General features: G+C 37.7%; 1 protein-coding gene across 2 annotated transcripts in view; it reads right to left on the bottom strand.

The window, feature by feature from the left end:
* The window catches only part of STK32B (serine/threonine kinase 32B), a 161682-nt gene extending 138164 nt beyond the window's left edge, over window positions 1-23518 (bottom strand). For both annotated transcript variants that reach the window (XM_069856333.1, XM_069856334.1), the window contains exon 1: window positions 23422-23518. In XM_069856333.1, coding sequence (XP_069712434.1) covers window positions 23422-23497 — 76 coding nt within the window. In that variant the 5' untranslated portion in view covers window positions 23498-23518. The remainder of the gene's footprint in view (window positions 1-23421) is intronic.
* Window positions 23519-24469: the final 951 nt, after the last annotated feature.

The following is a 24469-nucleotide window of genomic DNA, read 5'->3' as shown; positions in this document are numbered from 1 at the left end:
GCAAGCTTGATATCTATCAAGCCGTTGAAAAGGGCTAAAATATTATTTCCCTGCTGCAGCAAAATCTCATTAACTCTATTAACACCACTTATAACATATTTAAGTATTTGTTTATTTATGCTTGCTGACATTGTCTTCAAGGAAACATGGTTGCTCCTTTGATTAGTGCAGCTATAGCAACCACCTTCCTGGTAATTGCTGGAGACCAAATCAAATCCAGAGCTGACAAGAGCTGAAAGCAGCAGGCTCTAGTCTTTAACAAACAAAGGTGGCAATTCTAAATCTAGTAGTCTTAGGATTTGGATACTAAAACGAAAATGCATTACCTTGCAAAGGATTTATAAGCTGCTTGAAAGTGGGAAAACAAATTTTGTGCTGAATCACATAAGAGTTAGGATTACCTAGATGTCTGAGAAGAAAGATTGACTGTCAGCAACCCGCAGCTGCAGTCTCTGCTCAGAGATTTTATCACAGGGGCACTGTCTTGTATCTTCTACTGGTCAATACTGGTTTTGTGGACAAGATGGTAAGTTTACCAAAACCACCTGCCACACAGATTTATATCAACTTAGATCTTGTTCCCACAAGTCATCCCTTCCAAGTGCATGCCCCTGAACAGAGGATTTGAGAGCTTAGTGCCTGGAATCTGTAAATTCATCCTTATGTTTAAGTAGGAATTCAACACAGCATTGAAAAGTTAAAAAGATGTGTTAATCTCATTCATTTTTTTTTAACATTTTTTTAAGAAACATGTTCTTTACAGAAAACTGAGTTTGTTCTTTACTTTGCAGTTATTCAGGTGAGGTCGGTTCCCAAAAACAACTGCCAGACTGTTGAAACAGTCTGTAATTATCTACATTTCAGCCAAGACACACTTCAGTAAGACCGGACTATATTATTGTCCTGAAGCCTGTCTGGTTGTGAAATAAATCACTTTGATGAATTATTTTGGTTTTGTAGAGCTAAGATTAAGATTTTATTTTTAGCTATGAGGACATTTTTATGTATAATTTTGTTTCTATTTTTCTGTACTTCCTTCTGGAATGCCGTTTACTGCTCTGAATGACCGGGACAACATTTTTTAATTTGATCTTATCGTTAATTATAAAATTAGGCATTAGACTGTGGAATTTAAGGTGGATTATTAGTAACTCAAATAAGTGCTTCAGCAACACAGCCACAATTGATCTAATTTTATCAGTTTATCTGTTTAACAAATAGGAAGTGGGATGTTACACTTTCAGATCTTGATTTAAAAATAAAGAGTATTTTCTTTCTATAGTTCACCGTCCTGTAAGTCTTTTCTTAAATCAAGGTTTGATGATTGCAACACATTTTGTGCAAGAAAAGAAAGATTTAAAATGACTGTGGAAGTGTATGAACACAACTGAGCCTTCAACTGGAATGAGCCAGGCTTACAGCCATTGTGGTCTTCTGGAAAGCATTAATTCACTAAGGTAAGACAACTTTGTCTCTTTTGATCATTCACATATACTCACAATGTTGTAGACTCAAAAACTGGGGAAGAGCCTCCCTTGCAATTCAAGTATTATTAAAAGAGATGCCTTTGCAGTTGAGACCAGTAGCAAGCTCAGCTGAGTAAAACTAAGACACTTTAAGCAAAAGGTCTTATTGACAACAGATCAGCCATGCAGAAGTCACGATAGCATCACAGCCCTGACAAACAGTGGTCAAGGTAAATTCGTTGCCACCTTATTGCTACAACAGTCATTCTCCCCAGGTGTTTTTCTCAGGTATTTTGAAACTCATGTTCTCAAAAATTTTGGCTTATTTTGTTTATCACACTTTTTTTTAGGTTCTGTGTGCTTTTTGTCCCTTTGGGTGAAAATTCAACACCATTTATTCTGAGAAATATTACAGTTCACCTCCAGGATTTCCAATGTGTAAAATATTATTAAGATCAGACACTGCTGTTTCCTCTATGCAACGAGGGTATCACAAGTTTTGTATTCTTGTCCTCTAAAGCATGACATATCTACATCTTGTGGAGCCTGGTGTTGTAGCTAATGACATTTTTCTAGTGCAAATCCCCACTGAGATAACACCGTGGCTGGCAGAGGGACACTTCCTTCAGTAACAGTAATATGACTATTACTCTTTTGAAAATAGCTTTCTTGGTATCCTTTATTCAAGAGGAAAAAAATAAATTTATAACTTTTTGAGCAGTTCCTTCATTTTACTATCATACCATGCTTTGGAGATCTTTGTTATCAGCTTTGAATTTGAGTCTTAGGGTATCGATATTTTTCAGAAATTAAAAGTAGTTTATATCATCTTTAGGTAATTTTTCATACAGGCAAATTCGCAGAATGAAACTGTGAGCATTAACAACAGTATGAGGGAGTTTGCTTTCAGTTTCATTAATTTTCATCAAGCTGGAAAAATCAAAAAGTATTATAATCTCCCACCTTCATCCCTAAAAATGTCCATTAATTCAAAACCAAGAATGATTATGGAATAAAACAGATATTTGGCTAAGGGAGAAAATAAATCAGCATTTATGGAGCCTGTTCCATGACATGGTATTAGAGTGACTGATGGCTGTTAATTTAGTAATGAGCTATATATGCATAAAAATTATTTTGTTTCTTTCAGTTTAGTCACACTCAAATAAAACTTAAATAAATTCAATTGTATAACTTCAAGTCTCTATTAATAACTTTAAATGCAAGTATAACTTGCTTCAATTATTGTCATGGTTTTGAAGTAGCCCCATGTGGTATTTTCCAGTAGTTTGCTCTTGAAGTAATAATAGCTTGGATGATGGCAATGAGATTCACAAGCTAATGAAAAGTTGCACATTGCTTGCCTGGAAAAGTAAAAAAATGTGGGTTTAGCCATTACAGGTACTTGAACAAATACACTAGTATGCGCAAAAGCATCAGGAATATCTAGAAGGACGGCATAATGTCTCATCACCAACTTGGACACAGAAGTCCTTCTTCTGCCACAGACTTCACTTGTCACCTTAGGCAAGTGCTTCAGTATCTTCTGCCCCTGTCTGTAGAAAGATGAATCATTATACCTCTAAGCAGCTGTAAAATTAGGTATAGGAGGCATTTTAGCGCTCAGATACACAAATAATTAGGAGAGTACCAACAGACAATTCAAAGAATAGTGCTTTATAAAAGCACTATAGATTGAAAGCAATGTTCGAAGTGTGCAAAGTGTACACTGCTGTGGAAGTGGATGTACAGAAATCAGTAGATGATTGACGCTAATCCCACACTTCAAGTTGCCACAGAGCTGAGAGCAGAACCCAGCTCCCACTTCAGAGCACACTATTTCTCGGGCACATCTTTCCAAGAGCTTGAGCGCTGATAGAGCAAATATTTTATATAAAACTTCCTAGTGAAAGATAATAGAAATCTTTCTTGCTTCACTGCTCCCCAGGGACAAAATATAATTTGGAGGAAGTATGCACATCACTGACTTTTGGGTTTTCAAAACCAGACTGCAAAAACTTGGATAGCTTTAGTGGAAATGTGTATTATTTTTCTGTGCACAAATTAACCAATATTAGGTACATAATCATACATGTTAAAACAATTAAATCTTCTTTATGTATCCACCCCTGATGCATTCCTCTTGAGTGGTACAAGGATTTGAACCAACAAAAAAGCCCAAATGAACTATACATCAATGCAGTTCATTAAATGTTTGAATTATGACATCACACAAGAACACAAGATTTCTACTCTCTCATTTGTATTTTTGCTAATCTGAAATATTCTCATGTTACCATTTGTTCAACTCATCTAGATCAAAAGGTAGTATGCATAACAGGTGGATTCTATGTAGATCTGACATCTATTGTTCTTACTGTAGCTGAAGAATATTTATAACATGCATATGTGATTAGCCCAAATACATTCGATTACCATTATCTGAAGGAACTTTTTATCTCTAAGAGAAAAAATCCAATCCAATGTGGTAAAAGCAAGGGTATATGCATGCTTTGCATCACAGAAAAGAAATTATGAGCCTTTTGATTCAAAAAAATTAGAAGAACTTGATAAACATCCAATGCTAATATCAGACATCCTCCTTTTCTAGCGGTTTCCCACTGATTAATTTGGATTGTCTGGCAGTAGCCAAAACTAGAATGTGACTACTAAGGCATTAGGAGGTGTACATTAAAACCATATTTGTAACTGGATGAGCATTTCAAGATGTCAAGCTTTTTTCGCACTGATCTTAAAAGAAAACAGAAACAAGGAAATGTGATGTGGCCATCAGCCAAGAAAACAGATTTTTATTTACATCTGAGTGCTGTCTTAGATATTGTGTGCTTGTTTCAGGGTGTTTTAATGCTTCTTGTTTCTGTGTAAATTCAAAAAACAGAATAATAACTCAATCAGATCTTCCTTCTGGATTTGGCCTGTGTGGTTTCGCCTGGGACTCATTGGACAGCACTGCTGTCAGGATTTCAAACTAGTTCTGCAGTCTCCTTTATATGTCTCTCTGTTTTTCAGATTCTACAACCTGTTACACAGAAAGTCACAAGGCTGTGCTGACAGATTCTCAGTAAGTCTCAGCAGCCATCAAAACTTGTTGACATTGCTTCTGCACCTCCACAAGAAAACACGTTAAATGAATAGCCAAGTAGATACAGCCATATGTATTCAGTACTCATTATGAAGTCACCAGCCCCAAACAACGTGGACAAGACAAACACGAATAGCGCTTAAAAAATAGATTAAGGGACATGAAATTGTCATAAGGAATAGTGTTTCATCATGCTGTATTCATGGGAAGTGCACTAGTGCAGAAAGATACTGTTCAAATTAAGTATTAAATCAATTTTTGTTGACAGAATGATAAAGTCAAAAATATCTTTGAGGTAAGCCAAGAATACAAAATTTGCATAGCTTCATTAGGTTTCTGAGCAGAATGGGACATTCTTATACAGTAATTGATTGGGGAACCAACTAATTGGAAAGAGTTACATATCTGATGGACAGACAAATAACAGTTTCAGAGCTGGGTTTATCTTATTAATGATGGGATATGATGTTTTCTATCATTGTATTTAGGGGGCTTGCATTTAAATTTTATTATAACGTCTCAATTCTTCAGGCTTAATCAGTGGTTTTGTTTCAATATAAATTGTTTCTAATTATTACATTAATAATTTTTTATAACTATCCAAAGTTTATTTGCAATTAAAATTGAAGATCTTTGATGTGAGACAAATGTAATTTAAAATTCTGTTAATTTTGCTTTGAACTTTAAAATACATTACAGTCTGATCATGTTTGTAAACTGAATGTGTGGAAAATGTAACCAGTCTCTTTGGAAGTCCTGAGTCTTAAAAAGCAAAAAGATTTGGCTCTTAGTGGAGCAAAATAATTATGACTATTGATTTGAAAAATCACAGAAATGTAGTCTACCTTTGAACTGACCCAAAATGAAATCAGTTTGAAAAGGTCAACTTGAATTCCATCTGAACTTTCAAAATCAGCTTTGTTTCCCCAGTATAAGACTTGATTCTGTAAAGGAGAATAATGGCTATTTGATTTTGCAACAAGTTTAATCACCTATTAAAAAGTTATTCAGAGAAAGTAAATTCCAAAAATCAACTAAATTTTACAAAAATTAACACTTTTCTGCAAAAAGACCCCAAAAGATTGACAGAGTTTCTTTTTATCTCCCACCTGTATCATGTTTCAGACATGATGAAGAGGAAGCAACCTCTTTTCTAGACTGCTAGAGATGGGGAGAAAACCTCAGAAAACATGGTGTTGAAAAAGTAACATTTTATATCTCTCATTTCTGTATTATAACAATAACTAACTGATACCATAGATGAAAGAGTGGGCTAAATAACATCTGCCATGATGCATTACAGGAATTCTTGTCTCCTTATGTTAATCCTCCTACACAGTAGTACTTCACATGCAATTTAGTGACGTGTCAAATTCACAGAATATTTAGATGACGCATGATTTGCTCATCAAAAGCAGTACCAACATCATGGTGCTCTATGCTGCATTCAGTGAAATCCACCTCACGTTGTATGGCTAAAAGTGTGGGTTTTTCCTAAAAGGATGGGCAATTTTCTGAATACATTAATTAAAATAAATACTGGAAAGAACTACAACAGTACACCACTTTCCAAAAGAATATAAAAACCAGACTAGAAGAATTTGGTTAATCAGATGATTATTTACACTATTAGAGAAAAAGGCATGTGTTGCCACAGTCAGAAATAAATGTGAAATCCCAAAGAAAATTAACATTTCAAAACAACCAAGCTGTAAAGAAAATGATTCTAGAACTGAATCTCTAAATCTACATTCCCTTTTAATTCTGTAGAACACAATCACTTTTATAACAGCGTTCTGTAAAGTCTGCAAATGAAATGAAGATGCAGTTTTGCACTCACAGGAAGACCGTGACTGCTTGGTAAACAACAATCTCTTTGAACCTAAGATTCAAATGAAAATTTTATCTTCATAGCTGTTGACACCTCTAATAAGGCAAAATAAAACCATACTGCCATTAAATAAATCAAGTCTGTAAAATATATCTGGCATCTGCCTGAAACCTGTAAATTAAAGTTTGCTCCTTCAGCAAGCAGAACAAGCTGCAAATAATTCCAGCTTTTCTTTGAGAGAAGTTTAAACTGAAACTACCAAGTGCCATCCTGCAATCTCTAAACCTCTTTTGAGAAATCTGAGATCCACCACCAAAACAAAATTAAGAAAAATCAGCCTGATGCTTTGAGGGGTGTCATCTTCTGTGAGCCACTGGGAGGAATTTATAGGTAGCAGAGGATTTTCAACAAGTCATTGAAGTCAGCACAAAAAGTACTACAGCTGTAAATTGCAGTAGGATTTTGACCAAAGAATACAGTCATTCATTTTTGCCAGAAGTCCCCTGAAAGGTTGCCCTGTAGGAGCCTTAGTAAAGGCTTCAGCAGAAGCTCTAGGGACTGCAGGGGTTGTTGTGATTGTTATCCTGGCAAAAGCCAAAAATGTATTGCTCTGTGGAAGGTGTGAGAACGTTTGGCTGCTGCCTTGCTCCACAAGAATTTTAATCCTGATTTGATGAAATTAGCTATTCATTTCTGAAGGATTGCACGTGAATAGGTGTTTACTCACACGGGTTAAATGTACTGATCAGAAGAGCTCTTGTGACTGCATATCTCTCCCACAGTCCTTCATTATATTAAAAACCAAAGTCAATCCTCTTTGCTTTATGCCTCTTTAAAACTAGACCAAAATTTAACCATAAAAATTCATAGTTGGAGAGCTTAGTATGCTGCCTCTGTGGTCTTCAGACATGTTGCACAGTCTGAGGTGGCTGGAAAAGAGAGTAATTCAAAAGCAAGTTTTTGCCTACCTTGTCTTGCTTGAGTAAATGTAGGAAGAGGTGAAAGAGAAGAAAACATTCTTCTAAGTACATAATGTCAGTCTGAAGGATACAACGCAATATGAATGTTCTGACCTTTTGACTCAGAATTCTATTTAAACTCTAATGAAAACAAACAGAAAATTTTCTAGATTGGAGGTCTTTCTCATCTTTTTCATCTTTTTGCTTTGTGCCTACTTTCCACTTCACCTCTTTTCCACTGGAGAATAAAGTGAAAGAATTACAAAATCAAAAGGTGTTCACTGATCTCAGCTGAAATGAAAAACATCTCAATATTGATTCATGATGGTTTTTGTTTTGCTATTATTGTTGTTTATCTGTATGCTTGCAGAGTTTGTGTTCATTTCTGATTGAGCTTTTTCCTGAAATTGGAATGTTTTGAGAAATACTGTTTTTCATTTTGCTTTTAGCTTTTCACAGGAAAGATTTTTATTTTCAGACAGCCTAATAATGACAGGAAGCAGAAAATGCCTATATTTCCCAACATCAGGAGCATAAGTTATATGCTTTAGAGCTTACATATCCAACAAACTTCTTTCTAGGACCACCTCATTAAAACTGTGATTTAGCTGTTCTTTATGATCATTGTGATGTGTTGCAACAGCAAGAGCACACAGTCTTTGGCAGTGCAGTATAAAACTGGAAAGAATGACTACCTGTTTAGAGTCACCACTAATGATGTGAGCTGTAAAAATTGGAACAGAGTATGATATGTTTTACTCATCTTTTTTTGGGATAATGCAAGGTCTTCAGAAATCTTGATGATAACTAATGTTAACTAAGGTGAAACTCCCCAAGATTTAAAATAACAGCAGTTGACACAGATTAAAAGGGAAAAAGAGACCAAATACAATAGTGGCAAGCATGAAAGGAGGCTAATGCTGCAAAAGGCAATTCAATTTATAATAATTCCTGCCCCAGGATACCATCTAAACCAAAGGGCATGAATAAATTCAGAAAAGGGTAGAACTACAGCATAGTGCAGACTCGAAGTGGAGAAGAGACTCAGACTGTGACTAAGAAGAGAGCACTGTGCAGAGAAATCACAGACAAGACATTCTTCTAATGCTACTTCCACACCCATGGAGTTGGATAGTCATTGATCTCATCAGTCTGAAAATAGTAATGTGGTACTTTACACTGAGAGCAAGAACTTGAATGCTGAAAATGGCCCAGTTGTGTGGGTCAGTTTAGAGTAAACCTTCAGCAGCAGCATTTTAAAGCAGCCCTTCTCAACATCTCATTAATCTTCTGTTATAGTAACTTGTTAACCATCCATACATTGAGTTAAAAGATAATTGGACTTCACATACTGGGACTTTCACTTTTAGATTTAGCATAAAAGTGAAAGGAATTTGCACCATTAAATCTACTACTATTTTTCAACAAGCAGATTGATACGAAAAGCCTGCAACAACCCAACGGGCAATTCATATATTGGTGTATAACTCAGTGCTATGAAAATTATCATCAGAAGCCTGGTATTCCTCAGGATGGACTGAAATGTTGTAAAAATTCTCACCTTTGCTGCATAGCTATCATCGGTGTCCATCAATGGCCAGAGACTGCATAACTACACAAGCATAAAAGGCCAGAAAAGATTTAGCACTAGTTGGAAACAGTTACATATTAATGTTGTAGAGCTGTTCACTTCTTGTACAAAGGATTCATTGCAACTAGCCAAATGAAAGTACATGCTTCTCCAGTTATGCTGGCACAGAAGTTACACAACATGAAGAACTGAAATGATTATGTTATTACTAGGTTTAATGCCTTGGATAAAAATGTAATTGACTTACGTCCATAACCCTGACCTTACTGTCACACTAAAATCATCAGGATTTAATTAGGCAGTGTCAAATCTTCAGGTGAGTTTACTAAAGCAGAAAGTCTTTACAACTGATTTGGATGCATCTACACTCTGCTAGTATGTAGCATTCAGGTAACATATTTTGTAGTAGAAAGGTTTATTTTGCATAGACTAACTTGCTTTAGTGGAAAGTAATTGGAACTTCTGATATCATCTTAATCACTCATCCATATATACTATTTTAAAGCAGTAATTTATAAAACTTTACTATTATAAACTCACAAGTTAGTAAATTTATTTTTCTTATTTTAATGGAAGGTCCCTTTCTGTTGCTATGAAAACAATTTTGGTTTGTGATGGGACAGAGATTCTGTTCAGAAAAGCTATTAAGTCAGTGGCAACACATGAAAAAGAAAAAGTCATCAAGGAACAACTGAATTGATGTACTAGACCTTATCACAGCCAGTGAATAGTGGGGAAGACTTTGCAAGACTTCAGGCTGTTCCTAGCTCTTATGAAGGGTAAACTTAATATTGAAAATGAGAAGAAAAGTTTCAGGACCCACTGAAGTGTAAAATGTCTTTAAGACCTATTGTAAATGATAAAACATAGCTGCCTTTTATTGAGAAAAGAGGGCGTCTGATTGACAATGTTGCTTATTTATATCTAAAGTGGCAAAAAAGAATCTCTGAAATCTGTTGCAAGGAGAAACAGATTGACAGGTATGTCCAACAGAGAAGAAAATATTTGAGAAAATGTATTCCTAAAATACAGAAAGTCAAATTCCACTTTAATTGTAATAGACTTCCTTGTGAGATCAGGAAACATAATAGAATATGAAGCACCTTTTCTAGCTAGAAAATGGGAATATTTACCTCCTTCAGAGTTCCTATGAGAATAACCTCATTAACAACTGCCCTGGAAGGCTCTCTGAGGGAAGTTGCTATGGGGATAAAATGTAAAATTTTGGTGGACCAAACTGTTTTCTCCTACAATAAAATTTACCGTAGTGATCCTCAGGTGAAGGAAAGTTCGTTAAATAAAGTTTCCAACAAAATCCTTAGCAAGGCATCAGTCAATCTTATCCACGTGGAGGCCTGTATAATGCCAAACATGCCAGGGGAAGCTAAGGAACCTCTTTGATTTAGGCATCTTTGGGCAGTTGCTCTAAGACAATTTAGGACTTCAGAAAATGAGTCACAGTGCTTTTTTAATGGGTGGTTAGGGATCTTATCCAAACACTTCAACAAAGTATGAGTTGTTCTCCTTTTTTTCTTCTAAATTCTGATCACAAGAGATGAGGAATTCGTCTCCAAAATTGGAATGGGAAAAATTCTCTTCTATTTTTAACTGCTAGTACAAATGAAACAGTGGGGATGAGTAAGGACACTGTAGGGTCAGAAAGATTCACATTTCAGTTGGGATTGCCTCCAGTTTCATGTTTTTAAACCTAGCCAAAATCATGGGCTTCAAACTAATGATGTCAGTTCTAACTTGCAGCAGAAGTGTGCCTGACGTGCAGAGCAGTAGGCTGGATTTTCATTTGTCATTGTAAGATTAAAGCTGGTCAGTTTGATAGCAGTGATGTTTCCCCAGGAAAACCTTTCAAAAGAAGCAGGCAAACCTGTGTATTAGAAATGTGGCTGTCTAGGTCTGGTTTATCTTTTGGGATTTGAAAATAATGTTAAAATTGCAAGAATTTCAAGAACATTTAAGGATTGTTTCTGAAGATGTCCATGCAATTATGTCTTGTGGCTCTTCCTCATCAAAAAAGTGACAAATACTAACTTGAAAAACAACCTGTATCTCTTAGGGCTCTGAGGGCACTGACTGGCACCTGCCCCATCTCACTCCCTGGCTCAGGAGCCCCATTGCAGCCCAGCTCTGGATCAGGGCGCTACAAAACATGCTGTGTGAGAAAGAGGCATGAGGAGCCAGGTTGGGACCTACCATGGCTTTGCTGAGCTGTGCTTCAGCTCAGTTCTTGCCCGAGTTAGCTTGCAGATATGTCTGTGCCTGGCCATGCACCTCAACTACGCTCTGTATCTTGTCTCACTGACCTGCACTGCTTGCCTGGCTTGGGGATAGGGCAGTTGCACCCTGCTCACTCCTGTTGCACAGCAGAATTTCCAGAAATACATCCTGGGCCATGGTTTTACAGCAGCAGGATTCTACTGTAATGTTGTACAGCAGTAGCTGAAGATAGTATGGGGACTAGAAACAGGAAAGGCTGCCTCTCATTAAGGCACAAGCAGGGTTTAATTAAATCAGCAGCATATTGTGCCAGCACTCCAGTATGGTTAACTTAAAGAAAACTGCAAGTATTTCTTACTGCCTGGCCACAAAGAAGTACCCCAAAGTCTAGCAGAAGCTAGATGCCTCTTTTACTAGCCATATTTCTATCAACTGTTTAAATAAAAGAAGCAACCTACACTCCAGAAGGCTGATCTCCTCCATTAACCTCATCCTTTAGCCTAATCATAGTTATCCATGCTCTGCAATTAAATGACTTTCTCTAGATATTTCAGCACTCAAGTTGCATCTTACTCATAGATCTTGTAAATTGTTAAAACCAAGTTGATTCTAAAAAAAAAAAAAAGAAAAGAAAAAAATCCATTTTAGGGATGAAACCTCAAATTCAAACCTTTGAGGATCCAGAAGGACTGACCTGAACCTAGCTATACAGTTCTGTTTTTCTGAATTTTCTGAATTTTCTGAAGCCAAAAAGGGAGTGCTTTTTGATTGTAGCTAGGATTCTTGCTATTTCACTGTGTGAATAATTTAATTTCATAAAAAAGGTTGCTTTTTTTGCCATTTTGGAGTAGAAGCACATCTCCCAAAGGTTTTCTTACTTGTATGTTCAAGACCAAACTTGATGATATGTGATCAATTTTTCCCAATTTCAGTTGAACTCTAGCCTGAGTTATTAGCTAATATTAAAACATCATTCCATTTTGATATTTCACTTTTTTGTGACTGTTTTCCCTGAGGAAAACAGTCCTTGTGTAGAAAGGGTAGAAAAGAGACCAGATAGTAACAGCTACATTTAATTCATAAAGAACTTAAAGAATTTCAGTTCAACTCCAATTTCTTCATCTCAGGGTTTAGAGATAAATATTTAATGACAGAATTGGTAATTTTGGTACTGAGACAGAAAAAAATAGATTGATTGTTGTACATACAATGGCCACTTAACTGCAGGAATTTTTTTACTTGGAGCTGATGACTTATTCTCTTATCATTGCACTATTTGCCTCTGGGAAATCCAGCCAGCAATGAAATAAAGATAGTTTCAGCTTGATAAAAACATGCTTATTTACACACCACAAGCAATTACACCAAAACTAATAGGACAATGCCTTGTTGAAAACAGTAATTATGGATATGGAAATCAGGGCCTTTGCCTTATCTACCTACTGCTGAGATTAGGTGTGAAACATAAAAGATTTAAAGCAATGCAAATATAGTTGTGCTCACAAAACAAACCAAATCAACCTCATTTTCATTCCTAAGATTTCATGTCAGCCGGCACAGAGGTGGCTGAGGGGAAGAGGAGGACTTCGGTCCGGTCACAGTTCCCAGGTTATGGCTGGGGATTGGCACTAAGAGAAGAGGGTCAGTCTCATTAAGCCACAACTTAACTTATAAAGATTTACCCTACATCAGCCCACAACAGGAATAAACAAAAAGATTAATTTGATGTAGAGGGTGTGTGGCTGACAGGTATTAATGGAAAGAACATAACTTCTAATTTTAACAACAGAAGTTATTAGCTGCAAAGCACAAACAGATAGTGAACTGCAGGGATAAAATTGCCCAGTGTAGCAGAGGGTTTCTTAGTCTTAATGCCTGAAACACTCAGTGGTATTAAATGTGCTTATACCTGTTCAATATAATCAAAGAAATAGAATTTCAAATAAGTTTAATTATAGATGTTAGAAGAAAATAATGAATATTGGTTACTCCATTCTAGAGTTCCCTACCACATACACTGGGTTTGTTTTGATAAGAGTAAAGTATGTATAAAAATCTCTATGTATATATAAAGACAGAGAGGGAACTATTCTCTAAAAATATCTATGCATATATAGCCTATTTTCTTAACTAGGATTAAATGGTAAATCAGTATATCAGAGTTTTCTCTGGCTAATTGTGAAAAGAACATGCAACAGCCTTGCTTTCTTCACAGTACAGAATGGAAAACCTACAAAATATAAAAAAAATATTTAAAATTTATTTAAGTTTTTTGTTAATCATGTTATGTTAATCAGCAAACGCAGGTGGAGAAAGAACTGGAAATCAGCTTAATATCACTGAGGACCAGAAGAAACATTTGCATATGACAGTAGTCAGCAGGTTTACCCAGGTGGTCTGCTGTGCTGTATTTTTCCTTTCCGAATTAGAATGGAGCACTCTGGGAGGTTCTTTACAACATCCAAGACAACCTGTCACTTGAAACATCAGGATGTCATTGATCCATTGATCTGTGGATCAAAAGATAGATGGGATCTACCTAGCAGAGGAAGGATAGGAGGCTAAGAGCTGATCCTGTAGCTACCCACTAGCATTTGTATACCCAAGAAATCATTCAATATTCTCTGCATCTCACCAGAAACAATGAGGAAACTGAATATTACAAGCAGCAGCTTTCCTCTGTAAGGTACAGCATCTATACTGAAATGGTCACTGTCTGTTAATGCATTTAAAATCCCTGCCTGTGCTCTCCCTGACACCTGTGAGATAGACTAATGGCTCCTGGCTTAGGAGAACCAAAGGTCTGAAGTCAGGGCATCACTCAGCATAAGTGCTTCACTGCCATGTATTACTTAATCTTTCCTAAGCACAGACGTAACCTCTCCTCACTCTTAGAAAAGCTTTGTGGAAAACCATTCTGAGAGAAGATACTATACTAGCGACAGCTAGAATTTACCTACTCACCAGACAAGCTCCGTTTTCACATCGTACCTCCCACAGCCAACGCTTACAACTGCCCAGGCAGTTCTAGCTGCTCTCTTCTCCTGTCCATCAGTAGAGAGCTTCTGAACTCCAAAAGAACAAGGATTGCTCTGCTGAAAGTTTGGATCACAGGGAGAAGTTCTTCACCCTATAACTCTTCCAGCAAAATCTCCCAGCACCTAGAGGTGACAGTTTGGTTTAAGAGATGAACAGTAGATCCTACAAAAAAAGACTTCAATACTGAGTTTTTTGCAGAGAATTTCACACTAAAAATGTATTACTCTTTCTAAGGTGTTTTTAACTGCTGTTACACTATAAAACAATCTAGTTTAATGGTTTAGCTTAAAAACTTAAGCAAAAGACCTCAAAGATATGTCACTGGGCTGGAAAAAAATTGGAAACAAAGGCATAATAGGCATACTGTTTCTGAAAAATCACAGGAAGTCTGGGAAGAGAAGAATCTCATGAAGATGCAAAAGACTTCTGGCTAGTCTTTTCCGCCCATAAATCCAAAACAGTCTCAGTAAAGGCTAACTTTGTTTTATAGGAATGCCCTGCACATAAGATTGCGTAGTTCTCTTTAGTTTCCATAGGCTAAAACAGTCAAATGTGAAGCTGTACTTCAAATAGCTTTTTTCTGCTTCTCAGAAAGGATCGTTTGATTAGCTTTTGTTCTTTGACTTCAAGCTCTGTGTAGCAGATCACAATGCGTAAGATGTGGTATTGCCAAAAAAAGAGTTTGCAGGTCTTGCAGCTTGGACAAAGATTTATCTAAGCTGAACCCCAAGAGGCATAAATACCATCTTCATAGCATGATGTGAAAACAGTCCAAGGAGAAGTGGAAGATGATTTCAGAAATGTGTGAAGGACACTCAGGAGGCTAATGGTGATTTTGTGACTGTATTACATCTCTGTTTCAAAGGGAGGATAAGAACAGTTTTCATCACTCAGCAAGAGAAGCAGAATAATATCACAAGGAAATAATAATTACTGGAAGGATTAACTCAGTTTGCATTTTTAGATCTTAAATAAGGAACAGCAGGGTTTCCCTTATCACTGCAAAAGCAGGGAAAAAAAAGAAATATTCTTTGTCTAATGCATTATATTGCCCCATAGTATATTTATCTTACTTAATACAACAGCCTTTCTTACACAGAACAGTGTTACCAATACAATGACAAAGTCAGTGATCTATTTCATTCACTATCAGGTCAAGCTAAAACCAATAGAGCAGAAAAGTACATCAGCTGTAGACCTTATGTAAATAAGTTTCCAAACATAAAAGAACTGGAATTATAATAAGTAAAAGAAAAGAAAACTTGAAAGTGGAAATAAACTCAAAAGCAAGAAAATATTGACAGACAGAAATAGGGGGCTAAAAACACAAATGTAATTTATATTTCAATCTGAGTCAGCTAAAAAAATTATAGGGTAGATTTGATGAAAATATCCAACACAAACATTTTCTAACTAGGAGAAAGTAGAAAAATGGGGGTTTTATATTATAATGATATGATATAATGAAAAAATATTTATGGGGATATAAAATTTGAGAAATAAATTTCAGATTCATCAGGTATGTTTAGTTATATGTAAAGCTTTAAAAACCTCTGTAATAGGCTGTCACAAACTCTAGTAATGCTTTCTAAGAAGAGTTCCTTCAATTTAAAAGGAAAATGTCTTTGTCTTGATTATTGAATGGATGAAAATAACTTATATGTCTATATTGCACTTAACAACCATGTCAGAAAATAGGGTACAATATATCTAAGAATAAAGTAATATAGAATTTGATACTTTTTTGTCAAGACTTGAAACAGAGATCACAGAAAAAGGGTGTAGGAGAAAAACTTATTATAGATCGAAAGAATCTTCCATTAGTTATAGCAGAAACTAACCATATGCAAAACTGAAAAAAAAGAACCCTGATGGACTGAATACAAGCAAAAGAAACTAAATCATAGAATCACTTAGGTTTGAAAAGACCCTTAAGATCATCTAGTTCAACCATAAACCTAACATTGCCAAGTCCACCACTAAACCACGTCCCTAAGGGCCAAATCTCCAGTAAGGTTTCCTTGGTTGCATACTGCTAGGTTTCCTGATGGACAAAGAATGCCAGATTGGTGACTACAGAAAGTTGACAGCTTCTAGAACTGACATGTTGATTTAAGAAGAGACATTAGATTTCTAAAACACATTTTTTATGGGGTTCAGATTTCCAGTGGTTAAAAACACACTGTCCAGTTGCCTCACAAAGGCTCGCCAGTCAGTTCAGACCGTTTCATTTACTTATGAAAACACACAAATTATAAGACTCAATGTGGAAATTAAGGAAGATAAAAATGAGGTCAAAATGATCAGGGGAGAGACAACTACAGTTTAAGCAAGTCTTCTGGTTATTGGGTTGGAAAATAACATATTTTGGAACAAAAGGAGGTCCTCGTTTCTGTGATAAAAATGTACAAGGCAAGTCTTAGACTTCCTTGTTGCTGGACACTTCAGGTGAATGCTGATTGCCTAAGGGAAAAGGCCAATATATAACACTAAGATTTTCCTGAGGACAACCTAAAAACAGGTCATGTTGCACTTTCATTACGTTTCTCTAATTCTAATAAGTGAGGAATCTGAAAAGGAAAGCCTGGTAGTATTCACCAGTAAAGCAACAGATGCCTTCATTCTTTCTCTTCTCTCTGGCAATTTGTGTTCTATAAAGGTACAGTACTAGTATCTATCAAAAAAACCATTTCTTGCATAGAGGAAGTACAATAAAAGCCCATCTACTACATCAGACAAAGAGTAAGAACTTGAAGTGCACAGTATAATATTGTACCCTATACACATGATTTATCATTTATACAGTACAATATTAATTTCTAAGAGTTTAAAATTAAGTCAAAGAATGTTGCATGAAATATCGTATTACGAGATTCAGTTCTAGATCCTGATAAATGTATGAACATTAAACCTCCTCTTGTACTGAGAAGGTGTAAGCATCTTGGGCCCTATCAATGCTCAATCTATGAGCAAGATCATAATTCCTTACTATTTCTTTCCTTCCAAAGGTCTTCTCAGTCATTTCTAATTCAGCCAGGTGCAACATTTCATTTCAGGCTGAACTTCCTCCATTCATTCAAGTTACAAAACACCTGCATTCCCACATTCCTGCCAGCTTTGTAACACACATTCACACGTCCACATTAATGAATTCTTTCACTTTCATGCCAGATGCTACCACTGACACAGCAAATGTCACACTGGAGCCAATGGGAGGAGACAGACTTGTTCCCCCTTGTTCTATGGAAAGATATAAGAGGGGAGTGAGTGCACCCAGTCTTGTGATTTCTCTGGCAGAAGAGAAAGTCTTATCATTTGAACTCTACTGGAAGTGAAGCCTCTGTTGAGGAGTACAGTCAATTTAATAACTCTTTACATTTGAACATCATTTGTCCGTGGGGTAACCAAGCATTTACTTTACAGCATGCTGCTTCTTCCACCATTCAGCTTCTCCAATTCTGTAGAACCCAGCCCTCTGAAAGCCTGCTCTTGTGCCACAGAGAACCACAATAGCACAGCTAAAAAAAGCAGAGCCTTACTTTCTCACTGCAAGAAACACATGTGGGCAGGGATGGAAGAAAAGTCATGAACTTGTGAAAGAATGATTGCAAAAGTAATGGTATTGAGATTCAGACAGCAATCTTGTTTCTCAGTTTATGCCACATTCAGATTTTTCCCTGATCTTGGATAGGATTATCTAAGTTTATTTTGGTTAATGCTTGGTTAGCTTTCAATTATTCATATTTAGTTACCCAAACAGCCTGTCTCAACATCCAGGCACACTACAAAACACACATTGCAATATTGGTAAAATGTTACCTCTCCTAAGCACTAACACTTCCTACATAGCAGGTCACCAAGAAATTACTTAATACTTTAAGAGGTAGGTGTCATGTCAACCGATTGTGTTAACTCTGGAAGGCTACAAAAGCAGGAGCAAAGACTTAAACAATACCTTTGTTTAAAACAGAGGTTCTGACAAGAATGTTTCCATCAAAGCAGAAAATTAAATCTTGGAATTGTAGAAAATATATTCAAGAAAGATCTTGAAAATTCATCTGGTCCATCTCTAAGCCATTGCTGGCAGAGATTGTGTTGAATCTGGATAATGGTAGAGTGAAATAAAATTGGTAAATACTTTAGTTGTCCCTTGAAAGATTCTTGGGTCTAACATTGACAGAGTTCAATAAATTAGATATTGCACAACATTTTTAGTGTAGTCAAATGGGGGAAGAAAGATAAAGTTATTTTGAGGGAACAAGAAGCTAAGACAGAAATGTCAGATTCATTACACTTTTCTTCAGAGTTCCCTGTAGAAAAGAGAAATTTGTGATCTAGTATTAAATTTCACCTGTAATTATAATTTACTTTCTGAAGAGGTTCATGTTATTTGTGTACATTGATCCAAAGCTTTAAGAAGACTAAGTGAGGAACATAATGACTCATGATGGTTGCAATTCCATGATATTCTTTCTGAACCTCCTTTGCCCCAGGCCATGCAAACTCTTGACAATAGTCTGGCAGTTGGTACCTCTGTGACTGCCCGAAATTGTCATATTGTTCTCTTGTGTTCTCCTTTCTGTCTGTATTCTCCTACTGTCTCATACTATGTTGTACCTACAAGCTCAACGCTGACCACTATTTTATCATGTGTTTGTACAGACACTAGCATTAGGGTTTCTGAAGTGTATTGTACTACACATAAGGAAGATTTCATGTCTAAAGTTCAATAAATGGAAAAGGAAACTGTATATAATTCGGCATGGTCATAAAAAAAAAATAAAAATACAATGGTTTGAATATTATCCATCTAAAACCTTGACATCCAGCATAAAATAATGCTGTCAACAGCTGTATTTTATCCATTTTCGACACTGAACTTAGAACTTGTGTAAGTCACAATGTGATTGATATTCCTTCCCAATCCAGTTCTAAAAAGGAATAAGAATATTCAACTTTGCAAAGGAAAGAGTAAAATACTACACAACCCACCACAGAAACTGTATGAAGAAACTTAAAATCCAGCAGAAATACTAATCCCACCCAATATTTGTTACCTTCACTAGTGAAAAGTATTTAGAGTCGAAACCCTTTATTCAACTGTTCTGTAGGGCTGCATTCTATGAAACAATTAGTTTGAAAAGAGTGTGTTACTAGCCTCATGATTCAAGCTCTTCAGTTATCATATGAATGCCCCAGACATTACCTTTCATAGCTTTGTGGAGGCAGGCTGATGAGCTCTATCTTATCGTTGACACTAACTGGACACTGCATGCTCTATTTTGAATATTACTTACTTTGATATTTAACTACTGCTTTAAATTGGTTCCAAGTGAAACTCTCGGGTGTCATTTTTCCCTATTTCACTTTTACAGTTTCCAATGCACTTTATATAAACTCAGCCATTAAGATCTTAATTTATCTACCTGAATCCAAATTAATTACAGGCCTCTTTGTTAGGATCTGTATCTATTTTTTATGCTTTTAGTACAAGATGATCTTTTCAGCAGCTGTCAGTTAATAATGACTTTTTCTGCAACTCACTAACAACGTAAAATTCTTCATTTAAGCCAAAGGTTTAAATGAAAAGACATACAAGAGAGGTAGAAATCAATTTAAAATACAACTCAGAATGTAAAGTTTAACTCCAGAAGACCTGTGCTCTATTCTCTGGTTAGGACACAACAACAGAAAGAAACCCTGTAACTCAGACAAAGCAATGGGACTTCTGCACTATTAGATACATAAGTATTACTTACAGATACTTTTCTTTCATGAGAAACTTATTTTGTAGATGGTAAAGTAGGGTTATATTTAATTTTTCTCAGTTTCAGAGAAGTGATACATAAGAAAGTATTAGCAAAGCTGAACAGGGTGAGGATTGACTGGCAAAATGCTAGATAGGTAAAACAGAAGAAAACAGTATTTTGAAATGGGAATTATGAGGTTGACAGGCACTAACAACAAAGAAGATGAAGTCTGGAAATGATCCGGCTAAATATTTGCACAAAATATTCAGAAAACTTGATAAACGGCATGGAGCTGTGGTCAAAATAGAAAACATTAGTAAAGTAATGCAGAAGAAGAGCATCACAAGGAAAGAAGTGGGTGATCGTCTTTGAGAATATGAATAATGGAATTGGACTGAATTTCAGTCATGCAAAAGGCAAGGTCATATACGTAGGAACACCAAAAATTCTGCTTTAGATTGGAGCTTATCAGTGGAAATTACTGAACAGGACACTGGAGGGCTAACATCACAGAGTGAATGAACAGTCCATAAGATATGTCCATGAAAAGGACATATGTGGGTATAGGCTGTACCAGGAAAGTTATTTTCAGTAGAAATCAGGAAATACTGTTTCCAGCACAAGATCCTGGTGAAAATTCACCTGCAATTCGTTGTGTAATTTGGGTTATCTGTGTGCAACTAAGACAAGTTCAAATGCATACACATGGGGGGCAAAGGGAATGGAAAAAACAGTGGAAATAAAAGAAAACTAGAAGAGGTTTTCTTACAAAACAAAGAACCAGGGGGACATTTTTGCTGTCGATCAACGCACTGGAGTAATCATGGAGGGTGGAGAACTGTTTAAGCTCACAAAAAAGTTAGAATAAACATAAATCTTATAAATAAGTTAAAAATCATTTAATCAGGGAAACAGATGGTTCTAACCATTCAGAGTGAAGTCTGGAAGATCCCTTTAACAAAAATAGAATGTAAAGAACAAATATACCTAGTTTAAAAATTGAATGTATTATGGCCTTTAAAAAGATCAGTGTATGATAATGATGTGTTATGCTGTCTGTGATAACTGTGGATTTGTAGCATGCAGTCCAGCCTTCTCGCTGGATCATTTTTCATTACCCTAAGCCTGGTGGGGAGTCTACATACAACTCAGAGTTTACAGATCAACTCAGTAGATCAATACCTATTCTCATTAGACAAAAAACATGAGTTGTATCTCTAGAGCAGATATTCCATAGGCTTGCCAGGCAGTACCTGGGTGCTCTTCACATACAATTTCCATGCATTTCTTTGTTAAGTGGTTCACTGAATAAAATAATCTTTTTCTATGATTTACAAAGTGAAGTGACAATAAATGGTTTTAAACCTCTTCTTCCAAAATTCATGTTTCATTCTACATCCATCATTAAGACGTATGAACATAAAATGACAATACATTTTTTCCTGCTCATTTTTCTCATTTGAAGAGGCAGCTGTGATAAAACACACAATACACTAAATACCTTAGATTCTACTTATACCTACACATTCATACACAACTCATCTGTTACAGTTCTATTTGAATTGATAAACATTGTCATTTTGAGCAAAATTATACTGCCTCAAGAAATATATCTACTTGCGATACATTCTCTTTGCTTTTTTTTTTATTTCATATTGAGTACAATACTGTGGAAAACAGTGACTCTTCTAGCTACTAGTGGGAATATAAAATACAGATTGATTTTTAACTAAACCTTGTAAGATGTATTTTCAAAGAGGAAATATTTTCCTATATTATTTAGGTACTCAGGAAAACGTTATCCTGAATAATGATTTGTAAATAGAATAGGAAATAGGATATTGTTTCAAAAGCAATGGACTCTTCAGAACTAGATGGTTGTGCTAAGCATTATAGCTAAAGGGCAGTAAAGAGATGATGCTAGGAACACTCATAATGGGAAAAAAAAAAACAAACCCAAAACAAAACCAGGCAAAGAATAAATAATGACCTAATAGAAATACATAAATACTTTATGTGCTTATTTTATTAGATTTTAATAATGGCTGCATTACAGAAATGCTTTCCTGAAGGAAAAAGAGCTAAGTGGCATGAAGTCTACTCTGCAGTACTTTACTAATGAACTTTGTTCATTTTATTCAAAAACTGACCACATTCTTGTCTCATGGAAAGAAAAAGGTGGCAATAATTCAAAGAAATTGCTAAGAGAGTCCAAAAAAGTCTTGCAAAGGCAAAAGCATGGCTACGTTTTTTTACCTCAGGGTGTCTAGACAAGATTAACACCATGCTTTCACTCTTGGGTGTTTCTTGGTAAATTGCCTCAAGATTTACAAGACTGAATGGTCCATGATCAAGATTCTACCTGACGTGGGGGGAGGGGGCAGTTCTGTCGGTCTTGCTTGTTTACATAGTATAACCTATGGTAAATGACTGAATATTTATATTAGTACAAGAAAATCACAGCTATTAAACCACAATAAACAAATAGTAAATAATCTGTCCCATTCTCCACACAAGAAATGGAGCCTTGTAAACAAAACTTCATCAAACACCTCTTAAAGGAACAGGGAATTATAATTGTGTCTTAAATGCAAGTAAATGTATATTCAACTTTTTAAGCAATTTGCATGCATTTAATGTATTTCTGTTAGCAAAACAATACAAGTATCTCTACGTGTACCGAACATACAAGGAACAGAACACATTTTGATTTGTTATTCACCAAAGAAAGCCAAAACAATGCAATTGTCTATCAAGACACAATCACCTCCTAATAAAATATATTGGGAAACACTGGGAAATGAATATAGTCAAAATTAAGCATCAGTCATCCAGTCAGGCAACATCATCTCTCCCATACGTAACATTAAAAACACTTCTAGTGATAACACACAAGTATCTGCTTCCTAGGAGTGCAGTGTTCTCTTTGTTTCAAGAGCCAAAATGATCGTAAATGAAATGCAATCACATAATTCCAGTTAAATATGGTCTACGTACGAAATGACATGGAAATGCATTAAAAGTGAAGAAACACCATACTTTACGCCAACTTTTCCATTGCCTTCCAAAAACTTTACAAGATACACTTTCTTACGACATATTATCTAGGCAGGGAGAAAATTTCAGAGAACGAGATGAAGAAAAGTTTCAGAAAATAGAGGCGATGGAAGGAGTATATTGACAGAGAGAGAGATCACCGTTTAAAATGGGCAGGTGGGCAACGAATCAACCGTAAACGACAGCAGAGAGGTGGGCATCCCTCTCCGGAGCGATGCCCATTCCTAGACGTGTGTGGGGAGTTACCTGCCATGCGCTTAACCCTCAAGCTCCGGGCGAGCTCTGCCACAAGCCGGTACCCGCGCAAGCCGCGCGGACCGCGGTGGGTTTCGCTCCCGGTGCCCCCGGGGAGGCGGCGGGAGGGGTCGGTACCACGGACAGCTCCGCACTCACCGTCCTCGTTCTCGTCGAAGACGGGCGCGCGGTGGGAGTGGCCGCCCCCCATGTTAGCGCGCGGCCGGCTCCGCATCGCCCGCCGCCGGCGTCCCGGGGGGCCCCCGCGCACCCCCCTGCCCCGGGCACAGGGCGCGGCGGGATGGAGAGCGCCCGCTCGGCCCGGCTCTCATCGCAGCGGGGCAGGGGAGGGACGGAGTGAGGGGAGGAGGGAGGGAAGGAGGGAGGGTGGGAGGGAGGGAGGAGGCGGAGGTCCTGCTGCTGGTGGCTTTTGGTAAGCGGTAAAAGCTGGATCTACCTGGATCCTCGCGGATCCTCCCTCCGCTTTTCCTCCCCCCGCGGCCCTCCGCCCCACGCCGGCTCCATCTGCTGCGGGAGACCGAGCCCGTCCCGCTGCCCGGAGGGAGCCCCGGGGAGGCTGCGAAGGGAAAGCGCCGCCTTGGGTCCCAGTTCATTTTTGGCCTCCCTGCTCGGGGTTCGGCCCCGGCTGCGCGAAGCGACCCGGCCACATGACCCAACTTCACTGAGTTTACAAAGGGAGGAAAGGAAGGGAAAAAAACAAACAAACAAACAAAAAAACCCCCAAAAAAACCATCGACAATCTCTCCCGGAGGGCTGAGGCTTCGGCGAGGCTGCCTCGGGGGAGCGGGGATGCAGGGATACTGCGGGGGAGCGGGGATGCCTCGGGGGAGCGGGGATGCGGGGATGCTGCGGGGGAACGGGGCTGTCTCGGCTGCGGGGATGCTTAAGGGGAGCGGGGATGCTGCTGCTATGCCTCGGGGGAGCGGGGCTGCCTCGGCTGCGGGGATGCCTCGGGGAAGCGGGGATGCTGCGGAGGAGCGGGGCTGCCTCGGGGGAGCGGGGATGTGGAGATGCTGAGGCAGAGCGGGGATGTCGCGGGGGAAGAGAGATGCTGCGGGGATGCTGCGAGGGAGCGGGGACCGCGCGATGCGGGGCGCGCTGGGGCGGGGCGGGTAGCGCGACCCGGCGCCGCAGCGCCCCCTGGCGGCGGGACGCGGAGGTGCCCCGGCGGCAGCAGCGGGAGCTC

The sequence above is a fragment of the Phaenicophaeus curvirostris genome, chromosome 4 (genome assembly GCF_032191515.1).
Source record: "Phaenicophaeus curvirostris isolate KB17595 chromosome 4, BPBGC_Pcur_1.0, whole genome shotgun sequence".
Classification (NCBI taxonomy): domain Eukaryota; kingdom Metazoa; phylum Chordata; class Aves; order Cuculiformes; family Cuculidae; genus Phaenicophaeus; species Phaenicophaeus curvirostris.
Note: the sequence above shows the minus strand (reverse complement) of the source record. Positions and strands in the feature narration are given on the sequence as shown.